This window comes from Pongo abelii, chromosome 9, assembly GCF_028885655.2.
Source record: "Pongo abelii isolate AG06213 chromosome 9, NHGRI_mPonAbe1-v2.0_pri, whole genome shotgun sequence".
Lineage (NCBI taxonomy): Eukaryota > Metazoa > Chordata > Mammalia > Primates > Hominidae > Pongo > Pongo abelii.
The window spans coordinates 109,788,813-109,803,785 of NC_071994.2; the positions used below are offsets into that span (position 1 = coordinate 109,788,813).

The 14,973-nt window shown below is 34.2% G+C and overlaps 1 protein-coding gene across 1 annotated transcript in view; it reads right to left on the reverse strand.

Moving 5' to 3' along the window:
* The window catches only part of GUCY1A2 (guanylate cyclase 1 soluble subunit alpha 2), a 358,031-nt gene that overhangs the window by 19,759 nt on the left and 323,299 nt on the right, over positions 1–14,973 (reverse strand). Inside the window, exon 7 of the mRNA XM_002822429.6 lies at positions 14,620–14,774. Coding sequence (XP_002822475.3) covers positions 14,620–14,774 — 155 coding nt within the window. The remainder of the gene's footprint in view (positions 1–14,619; positions 14,775–14,973) is intronic.

Consider the following 14,973-nt stretch of genomic DNA (forward strand, 5'->3'; position numbering starts at 1 on the left):
TGAGAATATTAATCATCTTTTTATAGTTTTCTTTAGTTCTCTATATTGTCTCTTTTTCCTCTAGATATTAATTGACTAGATTTTGTTGTTTGCTTTTTTGTTTTGGTCTCTTTTTTCATGTCAAGGCATTCAACAGATTACTAATGTCTGTAAATATCTTTCTATTTAAATATAAGTCATTATGACATGGTTAGAAGGTTTGTGTGTAGCAAAATAATGTTCAATTGTAGGTTTCCCCTGACCATTTCATTAAGGTTCCCAAATATCAATATATTTACTGTTTTTCCTTTGGTCCATTTTGTCCACGTAACAATATTCCAATCATTCCTATGGGATTACACCTGGCTTCCAGCATTCTGGAAATTGAATTTAGGAAATAACCTGGGAATCTCACTGTTATGAATGTAGACTTTTATTTAATCCTCCCATATTTACCTTCCTGAATTTAGAATTCCTCTGGTTCAAAGTCTCAGGAGAACAAACCTCTTATATTTTTCTAGAGTTAGCTATGCCCCAAAATTTGTTCACCCTTTATTTATTAGTAATAAAGTTCTACAAAAGTACATGGCTACCCAGCTTGAAACTACATTTCCCAATTTCCCTAGCTACTATAGTTCTGAGTAATTATTAGGTTCCTAAAATAAGATTGACATGACAAAGTTTTGAATGGCAGAAGTGAAGTAGATTCCATTTCCCTTGGCAACTGACCATTAACAGTGACTATTGATATTGGAGCTTTGCAGAAGCAGGCTCCAGTTTTTAGCTTCCTAAGTGTCAAGAAAATGGCCCAGTACTGGTGACATGTTACTCTAACATCTAACTTCATAATCATGGGAATGCATATTTAGGCATTCATTTTTCAGTTTCCTGATGTCCAAAGGCTGGTATGGCTGTGGCCATGGCTCCTGACCTAGACTATTATAGTTCCCGTGGTGAGCACAGGGGTAGCAGCTTGTGCACCTGGCCAGTTCTATATTTTATGGGTATCATTTCAAGATATCCAGCTTAGAACCTGATTTTTATCTCTTCTCATGATTCTGTAAGCACATTATTCCCTGTATATCTTCCGACTTAAAATACCCTAGAGTGTTTTCTACCCTTGTACTTTTTCTGGAATCTCTTTTGGTCATATTTGGGATGTTTTAGATTAGCCTCCTAATTAGGTTGTGTGTGTGTGCATGCATGTGTGCATGTAAACAGGCTGATATTTCGATTTAGAGTGAATATACTTGCTTCTTACCCACTCCCTCTTCTGTAGGACCTGAGACTTCAGCCTTCTTTTAGACATTAAGCCAAATATCACTCAGGCATACACTTTCCACCTTCCTCTCTTCCATTTTTAAATCCTCTTCCAGTCTTTGTGTGTTTGCATGTGTATGTCATTTTGTTCCAACAAAATGGAAGAGAGGAAGGTGGAAAGTGTATACCTGAGTGATATCTGGAAGTCATTTTGTTGTTGTTTCAAAAAAGATTAATTATTAACTTCAGAAAAGGATAATGATAAACTCAGGGCCTCAATTTGCTTAATTAGACATTTCTGTTGTTACAAATTATTCACCTGAATATCTTTTTTTGCTAAGGAATGCATTTGGATTCTATTGTAATAGCATTGGGCACTGCATTTTTGGGTGTAGGAGAAGGATGACAGTTCTGAAAAATGAAAATAAAAAACATCAAGACACATTATGTTTTCCTAAGTGTTGTAAAGTTCCTGAATTTTTCCTATTTACCTTCTTCTTTCTACTTGAGTGGAAGAAAAGAAGAAACTCTGCCCTATATTTCTGCTTTGTGCTTCACTGCTCCAAGATCTGATGCAGTCTGAAGATAGGTCCAATGGATCTGTAGTTATTGAGTCGGCTAGACAGCCTGAAATCCCTTGAAATGCAATGATTCATTCTCTGGAAATACACCTTTCCAAATAAGGAAAGTAAGAATCTAGCTCATGATGAAATAAAACAGAAAAAGGATCTTACCAAATGTTTATGCATTTTAAGGTTGCAAATATTTTTACTTGCAGATGTTGAGGTAATTTTATAATTTGAGGCGATCTGTGGGATCTAAAATTCAGGCCAGTAAGCTCTCCTAAAGGGATAGTCTTCCTGTATGTCCCCTGCAAATGATAAGGCAGAGAGTCTCAGAGGCACTTCAGCGACACCCCTGCACATTTTTTCTGCAACCCACCCAGGAGTAGGTACTGATGGCAAAGTGTGCTTAACTATAGGTTTCATACTCTGCATACCTGATACCTGCTAGAGAGTGTACATCTTCTGGGATGTTCCTATTTGAGTGGCAAAACTAATGCCCTTTACATTCTTGAATTTTATGCTAAATAACTAAAGATCATTCTACCCCATTGACTTCTCTGGACCCTGTCAATTTTGACCTTTAACAGCCTAAAAACTCCATTTCTAGTAAATGTCAAGGAATTTAAACTTTAAAACATTCATGAAAAAGTTTAATATGTCTATAGACAGAACTTTAAAAAGAGATGATAAGTGAGAGATTAGAAAAGATAACTGTAACCAGTTCTTGTAAGTTAAATAATTTCCTCACATTTTTCACTTCTCTGACCAAAAGTCTTTCTTAAAAACAAGTTCATCATTTGCTGGTCTTTCTGTATAAAAGATAAAGTAGTGGAAAGAAGAACATATGCACAATTATTTTAAAAAATGAATATTAGTTGATCTCATTACTTAAAAGTTAGTACCAAATTAGATTCCTAGACTTAAGAATTCTATGTTCTCTGTTTTCGATATTATTCAACCAATCAGAAATAGAGTTAGCCTAAATGTATTCTAAGGAGATCATGCAAATTTTAATAACTTCAGCCCCCAAGAAGGCAAATCAACCTAGGAAAATATTTGGAGGCTAAAAAAAGGGCATACTTTTTTCCTTTTCTTTAAGAGTTAAACCGACTTCTTATATGAACAATGTTTTATAGAAAATATTCCTTGCAAATTCCACTAAAATTGTGCTTCTCAGAAATACTCATTTTTGTGGAGAGATACTATGAGAGAGGAGAAGAGGTATGGGTAGGCTCAGTAAATCTGATCTCTTACATTTTAGAGTTTTTCTTTTCCCCATACAGGTTAGACAGAGACAAATTACTTGATGGCATTAGTTAAGTCGCTTAAATTCTCTGGTTTCTTAATTTCCTTGTGGAAAAAGAAAGATTTTACTCTCATTTATTTCAAAGATTAGTTACAGTTCTAACATTTAGTGAAGCTTGAGAATTTATATTCAGTTTATAAAGGATCATACAAAGCAGCATGATCAAACATGTTAGTTTTAGACTTGCAAATCTGAACAATTTTCAAGTAAGATCTCCAGAGGAAACACTGTCATGTTGGCCAATATCACAAAAACTGATTACAAAGCAATTTTGATTTAGTAATAGGTGACTAATGCATGAGAATCTTTGCACTTTAATAAGAGCCACAGAAAGGATTCTTAGCATTTAGAGCAATCAGATTTTTCCTGATGCACAGTGTTTCACACAAAAGAGCAGTGGGAAGAACTGATTGCTAAAAGATTAAGGCCCAATTAAGACTGGTTTCAATTCTCTAGTTTAAAAATGAATGCTCCAAACATACTGTATTTTATTAAATATTCAAATGTATTTAAATAATACAATTCATGATCAGTTTTTTGGAAGGTAGACTGCCTTGTTTTGAGGGGATTTGAAACAAACATATTTCCTTAATATAACACAGTACCACATACAAACAAAAAATATAATATAAAATTTTGCCATTTCCTTCAAAGGACAATGTACACACAATTGGAAAAAAGGAGAAATTTAAAACGATATAGAGGCTTGATTACATGCTAAACCTAAAAGTAAGAACTTTAAAGTTAAAAATATATTCATAAGGCATTAATTCTGAGAGTGAATAAATATGGCTTTCCAATTTCAAGGCACAGTATTAACCATACATTATATAGAATGGCTATGTGTTTTTGCCCAGTCAGCCCTGTTAATTATTTCTTTAAAGTTTTTTCATACCTTCTATACCTCTATTCCCACGATCATGGCCTTAGTTCATGACTGTACCTTAGGCTTGGAACAACGCTGTTACCTCTTCTCTTATGGTCATTTCACCTCTAGGTGTTCCCTACTCCACTCCCTGTGGAACATCACTTCCAAGTAAGCTTTTCTTTGATCATGTTGTTTCCCAGCTCAAAAACATTCAGTGGGTCTCTAATAGTATATAAGATCCTCTGTTATGTAAGTTGAAAATAAATTCACGCTTTCACTGAATGTTAGTTTTTTTTTTTTTTTTTTTTTTTAAGAGACAGGGTCTCACTCTGTTGCTGAAGCTGGAGCGCTGTGGTGTGATTACGGCTTATAGCAGCCTCCATCTCCTAGGCTTAAGTGATCCCCCTGCCTCAGCCTCTTGAGCAACTGGGACTTTAGGCACATGCACCATGTCTGGGTAATTTTTTTTTTAATTTTTAGTAGAGACAAGCTCTCACTGTGTTGCCCAGACTGGTCTCAAACTCCTGAACTCAAGTGATCCTCTCCCCCTGGCCTCCCAAAATGCTAGGATTGCAGGCATGAGCCACTGTGCCTGGTCTGGATGTCAGAACTATAATAATTTTTTAAATAAGCATTTTTTGGAATAATGTTAGATTTATAGAAGAATTGCAAAGATAATATAGTATAGAAGAATTGCAAAGATATATAGTATAGTTCTGCAAGAAGTGAGTTCTCTTATAGTCTTTACTCAATTTCATGTAATGTTAACATTCCACTTAACCTGGGTACATTTGTCAAAACTAAGAAATTAACAATGGTATATTACTATTAAGTAAATTGCAGACTTTATTCAGATTTCACTGATTTTCTATTAATGCTACTTTTTCTGTTCCAAGATTTAGTGTAAAATATTTTTAGAATTATCTAGACCTAACCTAGTTTATAAGTAAATGAAAGATGAGATCATTTATGTGGCTTATCCAGGGCCATAAACTAATTAGTGGCAGAACAGGAATATGAAATTCACATTCTTTTATTTGGTCATTCATTTAATCAGTCAGTAGTGATTCTTAATATTTTCTGAATCATGGTCCATTTTGAAATCTGATGAGAATATTAAAAAAAACTCCAGAAATAAGCACATGTGAGTATGCATAGAAAATGCTTCATAAACACACTAATCATAAGGTTTAAATGTAACAGCAGCCCCCAAAATCCTCAACAGTAATTAATACTTTTATCTGTGCTCTACCTTGGATTTTAAGTTAGATATTACTTGAATTGTTTCCACAGCCAAAACATGTTTAACACTTACTTTTCTAAAGAACTTGGCCTTTTTAGCTAAACTGTGGACATCTAAAAGAACCTTCAGAAAGGATTATTAAACCTGTATTACAAAATAAATACTGACCTCCAAGCCACTAGAAGCGGTGCCATTTTTAATGGAGAAAGGGAAAGGAAAATGCAAGGAGTGACTTTTTCTTTTGCTTTAAATCATGCTTAATTATCTTAGTAACTAATTTTCACCTTATGTATTTTAGATAATGTGGAAAATTTACTTAAGCTTGGCATTATTTGTAAACGTTATTTATGACGTATATTTATGTATATGATTCCCACATTTAAACAGAGTTGCCAATCACAGTATTTATACTTCAAGGAAATTCTTTGTGTGTGTGAAATTAACAGATGTCTCCCATATAAATAGGAATTATCGACATGAATACCAGATTAATGCCTTTAAATTCTGAATCCTAGAACTAGGTAATTAACTTTTTAGCACTGCCTTCATGAGAAGAGAGAACCACCAAGCTTTCCCTTCATACTAGTTAGGAATGGGACCTAAAGAAAAACAGCAAAACTTTACTTCTAGATTTAATCGTATGCCTAATCATATAAGCCAAACCTATGCCAAATAATAAACTAAATCATAAAGAAAAATATGTCTTTTTTCTTTTTTTTTTTTTGAGACAGAGTCTCGGTCTGTCGCCCAGGCTGGAGTGCAGTGGCGCCATCTTGGCTCACTGCAAGCTCCGCCTCCCAGGTTCACGCCATTCTCCTGCCTCAGCCTCACGAGTAGCTGGGAGTACAGGCGCCGGTCCCCTAGCCTGGCTAATTTTTTTGTATTTTTAGTAGAGACGGGGTTTCACCTTGCTAGCCAGGATGGTCTCGATCTCCTGACCTCGTGATCCGCCCGCCTCGGCCTCCCAAGGAAAAATATGTCTTAAATTGCCAGACAGACTCTTCATTTCATATATATGAAAACAACTAACCACTTTTGCACAGTACTTAATTATATATTTTCTCATTAATTCTTATAAATTTTAGCAATTAGACCTTTAAGAGTAAGCTAAAGGTAAGTTTTTACTATTTTTACTGTAAAAATAACTGCAACATTATATTCTGATTTTTAAAGACTTCACTACAATGGCCTTAAATATGCTGGTAAATATATGGAATGACTGAAATGGAATATTCTAAAATCCCCCTACCCCCAAAAAAGACAGATTTATTTTTAAAAAATTGGGAAGGCATCAGATTCCTGATCCACAGAATTACATTTTCTGGGGAAAATGCTTTTTGATATAGCAGGGAGACAAAGAAAGATATAGTAAAAAGAAGTATTGAAATGAATAGAATATCTCATTCAATTTTGCTAGATATGACTTTCATTGGCACATTTAAAAGGGTAATATTAATGTTGCTGTTTGTAATTGGAAAAATAGAAATCTAATTCTTGAGGCACAGCTCCAGTTTATCCTTTTGGGAAAACTATTAAGTCATTTGTCTTTACTGATTATATTTCTTTTGTAAAATATGTTTACTGTTTTGGTGCTTCCACAGAGAAAAGGATAAGATGATTAATAAAGTTATTGAAAGACAAAAGGGTAGTAACATGCCAGCCCGAATACTTTTTATTTTCTTTAAATATCAAATCACTAGTGTAGATGAGCATGTTGATTTTTTTTTAAGAAAAGGCTACAGAAAAACTACTAGATAAGAATTTCTTGAAGTTTCTTTGGATCTTTCCCCACATTAAGCGTCCATAGGAAGAAGAGTAAATATTTATAATATAGTATCTCATCCTTGTATAATAATTATATTGACAAAGGAACAGAAGCAGAGTTTCTAGCTAGTGTTTTTGACTAGTATTACTGATTATTAAACTATATCGAAGGTATAGTTTAATGAAATAAAAACTATACCCAAGGAATGTCATCATTCTTCAATTATTCCATTCATCTTTCTCTGAATTTACCAGAAAGATATGCATTCCTCCAAATTGTTTATAAATTCCTAAAAGCAAGCCTATATTCCCAGTAAATTATTACATGCATTAGAGACATGTTACATAAAATGTTTTTTAGCCTCACAGAGGCAACAGACATTTTTTTTTTTCACTTGGAAGCTTCCACTTGCCACAAGTTTGTCCCATATATTCATGTTCATTTCAGAGCTAGAGACAGAGATACTGATATAGTTAGAAATACAGACACTCCAAATAAACACGTTAGAAAGAATATCCTTCCTTTTTATTATCCTGAGTATAAAAACAACTCCAGAATAGCAAAAGTTCAACCTGAGGGCATTATATCTATGAAGAGAAAACCAATCTCCCTTGCTCTAATTCCACTTTGCTCCCCACTGCTCTCTTCACCATTTTCTTACAGAAGAAATCCTCTCATCGAGGCTAGTAATATTCAGAAATTAATGGGTCTTTAAAAAAATAAAATTTGTGCTCATAAAAGTAGAGAGTAGAATTGTGGGTATTAAAGGCTAGGAAGGGTAAGGGGAGGTGACAATGTAGAGAAGTTAACAGATACAAAATTTCAGCTAGGAGGAACAAATTCTGGTGTTCTGCAGCACTTGGGGTGAATAGGGTTAATGATAATTTATTGTGTATTTTCAGAAAGCTAGAAGAGCAGAGTTTGAATGTTCCTCACACAAAGAAATGATAAATGTTTGAGGTGATAGTTATGCTAATTATCCTGATTTAATCATTATGCATTGTAAACACTTATCAAAATATTACTCTGTATCCTATAAACATGTACTATAATGTGTCAGCTAAAAAATTTAAAAAGTAATTATTGTTTTTTCCCATGTTATTTCAAGTAGTTATCAACCCATGGGACAGCTTGGCCACGGATAAAATCTCAGGCTTTAGAGTAGGGCAGCTACGGGTTTGAATTATGACTGCCGCACTTATTTAGCTCAATGTTCTTAGTGACTTATTTAACCTAAGTTTCAGTTTTTCTCATCTGAAAAAGATAATCACAATTCAGAACTCACACTCTTGCTGTAAGGATTAAATGATAATATAAATAAATTGTAAGCAAGTCAATAAATGTTTGCCGTGACTATGATGAGATATTGGAGCTAAAAGATGCATGAGAGCTCATGGAGGTCATCAAATAGCTTAACCAATATTAGATGCAGTTCTCTTAATTCCTAGGGTAGGAATTATGCACTATATCAAACTCTTGCACAGAAATGTGGTCTGTGCAATTTTAAACTTGGTGCTAGAGGTCTAAAGAGAAATTAAATATTATAACTTCTTGAGTTTTGTAAGAGATGATATGTGGGTATCTATGTCTGAGGGCAGGTTATGCAGTGAGAGGACTGCAGTCATCTTTATAAAAACTGCTTATTTCTCAGGATAGCTTCTTAGTCTTCTCCTCAAGCCAAGGGCTCTACTGTTTCTTAAATATAGAAATATAATTCAGTCCTACACTAGATTCCTGTCTTCAGGAATCTATATCTTAAGTCCCAGTAAAAATCCTTTACAAGCCAGAGGTCTCATTTGTGAAAGTCCTTTTTCCTCCCCAGATTTTGCTTACATAATTTATATGTATATTTTTTTTAATCCTCAAAGACAGGTATGCAGAAGTAAGATTGGGGCTATATTTCCAGGCAGGTTTTAGCATTTAAATTTTCCCTTGTTGTAGGAAGAATAACCCCCACCTCCCAAGATGTCCACATCCCAATCCCTGAAAAATGTGAATATGTTAGGTCTCATGGTATAATGTTTAATATTGTCAACTTGATTGAATTGAAGGATGCAAAGTACTGTTCTTGGGTTTGTCTGTGAGAGTGTTGACAAAGGAGATTAACATTTGAGTCAGTGGACTGGGAAAGGCGGACCCACCCTCAAGCTGGGTGGACACAATCTAATCTATCCCAGCACAGCCAGAATAAAACCAGGCAGAAGAACATGGAAAGATTAGACTGGTTTAGTCTTCTGGCCTACATCTTTCTCTCATGCTGAATGCTTCCTGCCCTTGAACATTGGATTCCAAGTTCTTCAGCTTAGGGACTTGGACTGTCTCCTTGCTGCTCAGCTTGCAGACGCCCTATTGTGGGACTTTACCTTGTGATCCTGTGAGTCAACACTCCTTAATAAACTCCCCTTTATACATACATCTATCATATTAGTTCTGTCCCTCTAGAGAACCCTGACTAATACACATGGCAATGATGAATTAAGGGTGCAGATGGAATTAAGATTGCTAATCAGATGACATTAAAATAAAGAAATTACCATGGATTATCCAGTGGGCCTGACATAATCACAAGAGTCCTTAAAAGTAGAAGAGGGAGGAAGAGTCAGTAAAAGGTATGTGATGATGGAAGTAGAATTAGAAAGATGAACTATTATTGGCTTTGATGATGGAAGAAGAAGGTTCTGAACAGAGGAATGAGAGTGGCCTCAAAGCTGGAAAAGGCAAGAAAGCATGTTATCACCTAGAACTTTCAGCAAAGAATGAAGGCCTCATGACGCCCACGCTGATTTTAGCTAGGTGAGATCTGTGTCAGACTTGTGCCCTACAGAACTATAAACTAATGTTTGTGTTGTTGAAGCCAACAGTAAGTAATTAATCTAATTAGTAAGCAATCACATATATATGATTACTTACTAATTACGTTAATTATATACTATATATACGATTACATACTTACATATATATGATTACTTATTAAGTAATGATTACTTAGTAATCATATATATATAGATATACATATATGATTCCCACATTTAAGCAGAGGTACATAATTCAATTAATCATGTGATTAATTAACTATGTACCTCTGCTTAAATTTGGGAATTTTCCATGTACACAGCCAATTTTTAATCATATGACTATGATCTAGACAGTCATCAGTAAGGGACTCTTGTTAATAAAAACACATAGGAATAAACTGATTACTATCTCAGCTCTTAGTTACAGCTGAAAATGCACCTTTGACCAAATTACCAAACCCATTCTTTCTCTGGGATTTCCAGATGAGGTCTGTAATCCTACTAGCACATATCATTCATCATGGCTAAATTTATAAATTATGAGATTCAAGTGCAGGAATAAGATGGTTTCTTCCTCCATGGAAAGAACAGGATGAAGCAGTAAATGAATGTCTACTATGTTCCAAGTATAAGGAGCTTTAAAAATATCACATTAAATGCCAACAATAATCTTCATAAAACATGTACCCATTTTAAAGATGAGATAACTTGGTCCAAAGAAATTAAGTCACTAAAGTTCATGTAGACAGTAAACTTTAGAGCCTGGATTCTACCTTAGGCACTTTGATTCTGAGGTCATGCACTTCACCACTGCCTAATCTGCTCCACTGTACATCCCCTCATACAATAAGCTGTTCAGGTAGCAGTGGTTAGGAAGAAGCTTGGTTTTAACAGAAAGAAGCCTTTCGCAGTCAATTAAAAATAGGTATTCTAAAACATCTGGAAGTAGATCAATTGTAAAATGAGAAAAGCAAAAATGCTTGAAGATTAACAAAAATTTCATATCAAAGTAATTCAAGTCTTTCTACATTTTTAGTTTGCACTGTAGCAAGAAAAAATAATTATGCTGAGATAAATCATTTATTTCAAAATTTGCTAAAGCCGTCCTTCATATAAGCAATTATTTCTGTTTTACAGATCAGCAGCATGATGTTAAGACAGTTGTTTATAATATATGCACTATTTTAAAATATATATTATATGCAGTATTTAAAGTAATATATTAGTATATATAATATATATATTATATGCACTAAAGTGCATATATTAATAGTGCATATATTATGTGCACTATTTAAAATCCATATCCCATAAAAAACTTATCCCATTATTGGGATGATGGGAACAAAAATGTGTGTAAACACATTTATTGAAGAAAAATGAAAACGTCTAATTTGGAAAACTTAAAACTCAATAAAAATTTCTTTTTTGTAATGTCAGGTAAATAACGTTCATTGGAACAAACTTTGTGATAATTTAAAAATAGAAATATGCTAAGTGTTGATCAACAGAGGATATATGTATGAAATATTAAAATATGGTGGAGTCATACACTGGAATGTCATACGGCAATTAAAATGATGAGCTAGAGCTGTCTATGATTTAGACAGTCATCAGTAAGGGACTTTTGTTAATAAAAACACATAGGAATAAACTGATTACTATCTCAGCTCTTAGTTACAGCTCAAAATGCACCTTTGACCAAATTACCAAACCCATTCTTTCTTTGGAATTTCCAAAGAAAGATGTTCCAACATGGATAGATCTTAAAAGTATTAAATTGTGTTTAAAAGAAACCAAAGTTAGTGAAACAGTCATACAGTAAAATACCATTTATGAAAATTAAAACATGTAAAATAAAATTATATTATTCATGGATACATATGTAGAAAGTTAATACATAAAACATGGGACTGGGGTGGGGTGTGGTGGCTCAGGCCTGTAATCCCAGCACTTTGGGAGGCCAAGGCAGGTGGATCACGAGGTCAGGAGATGGAGACCATCCTGGATAAAAAGATGAAACCCCGTCTCTACTAAAAATACAAAAAATTATCCAGGCGTGGTGGCACGCGCCTGTAGTTCCAGCTGCTCGGGAGACTAAGGCAGGAGAATCCCTTGAACCCGGGAGGCAGAGGTTGCAGTGAGCGGAGATTGTGTCACTGCACTCCATCCTGGGCGACAGAGTGAGACTCGTCTCAAAAAAACAAGAAAAAACAAAACACGGGACTTTGAAACACACCAAACTCATTAGGATGTCACAATGAAAGATTTAGAAAATTCCAAAGAAAATGTTTTGTTCATTTTTATTAAGAAATATCTGAAGCAAAATATAAAGTGTTTAACTGTGGTGGGATCATGGATATTATATTATCTCTTTTCAGTACTCCACAATAGTTATAAAAATATTTTTAAAATTCAGTTATTTGAATATTTCAGACAAAATGCATTTGGAATGAACCATTCAAAAATGATTTCAATTTATCATAATATCAAAACAGTCCACTTCCAAAGTTTATAATAATCATATAGTTTTCAAGATAAACAGGTAATGTTGGACATTCTACAGAATGTAATTCAGGGATAAAATAGAGATTTCAAACTCTCATGAGCTTAATACTGGGTTTTACTTCATAAATTATGTTTGTTCTAAGACTCTACCCACCTGTCAGCTCAACGTGTCTATCTATGGCTCTGTTTGATTTTGGGGGGTCTAGGGATGAAGGTGCAGAACAATAACACAACAGTAAGCTTCAGTGTATGCAGTAGTTGAAATGATTTCATTCCTCAGACCTTGTTAATCACTAAGGATCATCATAAACTAACTGAAAAAGACTACAAAAACTCTGAGTCACCACCAAAATGCACAGACTTGTATGGCTGGCAGAGTTTTTTTTTTTATCCATCACTGTGTAAACAAGGCCAGCTACTGTTATGATGTCTAAGCTCAGGGCGTGAACTCCTCACACAAGTTAGGCCCATTCTTTTACACTTTTTTTTTTAAGTGAAGTTGTCACAGAAGACATAAATCTACACTAAGTTACACAAACTTGGAAAATAAGTATCAATACCAGGATGGGAATAAATGGAACCATGTAATAGGATATGAGTGAGGTAGCTGATCTTCAGTAACTTTTTTTCATCATATAGAGCAGAAAGTATCAGAATCACTGATCTCTACCAGAGAATTTGACAAAATTCAATTTTCTATGGTAATTATTGTCAGATCATCTGTAATATGCCCAGAATTGTGTTGGGAAAATTGGGAGAAGTTTAAAAGATGCAAATCCTCTTACAAACATCCTGAAAATAGCAGATAGTTCTTAGATAAGTAACGATTAGATAGAATCCTGAAACTTTGTCCAGAAGTTGTCTGTGAGGCCCTCAAAATCTCTTGGGCTCCTTAAAATTAGTAAGAGGTGTGTCTTTATTCAAAAACAGTAAAATCAAGGTATTCAGTACTTTAATGAACTTAGCAAGAGCTTTAAAATGTATTCTTAATGTGAACTTTCTCTTGATTTTATATTTGTAATTTCAGTTTTCTTTCTCATCTATTTTGCAGAATCTGGAAGTATCTGCTTTTCATCTAAAAACTTTAAATTCCCTCTCTGAAATTTCTGATACCAAATTACCCTCTAATTTGGTATCAAAAGTTTGAAAATATCACTATTTTATTTATTATTATAGTCAACTTTTATTATCTTTATATTCAAATTTTCTGCTTGAGTTTTTTGTAACCATGTCGATAGAAAAATCAATGGCGACTATTCCTACTTTACATTTTTTTCAGTATGATTCTAAGTTATCTAAAACATGAAATTAAGTAGCTGTACAATAATGCTCGGAATAAAGCCAAAGTGTGATAAAGTAAGATATTTTCATGCTTTTCTTTGCTGCTAATTTTGAAGATGTCCATCTTATCAATGTATTTATTCATTAATTTGATAAACATTTATAGAGTGCTTATTATGCGCTAGACATTTTTATAAGTTTGGGGATATAATGATGAACCAAACTCATCATTATGACTGTGAGAGACACAGTCGCTGCCCATATACGGGGCTTAATATCTAACAGGGGAGATTTCTACCAGACAGAAAATAAGAATGAATTCAGGAGGCAAAAATGTGTAGTGTTGTCAAAGATTACCTTTAAGATAAAAAGAATTTAATGTTTTACTCTGTACCTGGTATGGCAGACCATTCAAAATCCCAAAGTCCAAAATGCTCCAAAATCTGAAACTTTTTGAGAACTAACATGATACTCAAAGGAAATGCTCTTTGGAACATATTGGATTTCAGATTTTCAAATTTGGGATGCTCACCAGGTAATATGCACAAATATTCCCAAACTCAAAAAATTTCAAACCGTAAAACACTTGTGGTCCCAAGCATTTTGAGTAAGGGATAATTTATATATATATAAATTTAAAGAGTCTTTATTTATGTATTTATTCAAAAAAACAGTCCAATCACCTTTTCTATCGTATTTCTTCCATTTTTATAAACAGAAACATTTTCAAAATATTGAGATTTCTATTATAATGCAGATCCTTAAGAACATTTGCTCTCCTGTATTTTAAACAGGTACTTAAGAAGGACAGAGACTGTGGGAAATGACAAATCTATATTCACCTCTCAGTCATGTCAGATTTTTCATGTACTCTCAGAGTGCTAATAAAAGTTTGTGTCACAATTACTATCTTTTGGGTTTGGGCAGTTATACTCATAATATCTTGGAGAATGACAGGATCAAGAAAAAGAACAGGGTCTCACAAATGACAGCACAGCAGCCCAAAACAAAGTCAAAGACAGGAAGGAGGACGCCAGAGAACACTTACTGGTAAGTGGTTGGGCTGACATTGATGCGCCGAGGGTGACTTCCCGACTCGAATTTGCTTGCCAGCGTGACATTATTTCCAAACAGGCAATAACGTGGCATTCGCACCCCAACAACTCCAGCCAGCACGGAGCCCGAGTGAATTCCTATCCTCATCTAAAGAATGAAAGAGGAAAAGGAACATATTTGTTTCCATTTGGTATGCAATTATTTTAATGAAAGGCACTGCTAATTAATTAATTAAAAAAAAAAAAAACTATGCGCTCCTCAAAGACAGGAACTGAGTCCTGGTCATTTTTGTGAGCCTAATAGCTGGATCATTATAGGGCTCAAAGAACATAAATGCTATTGAATA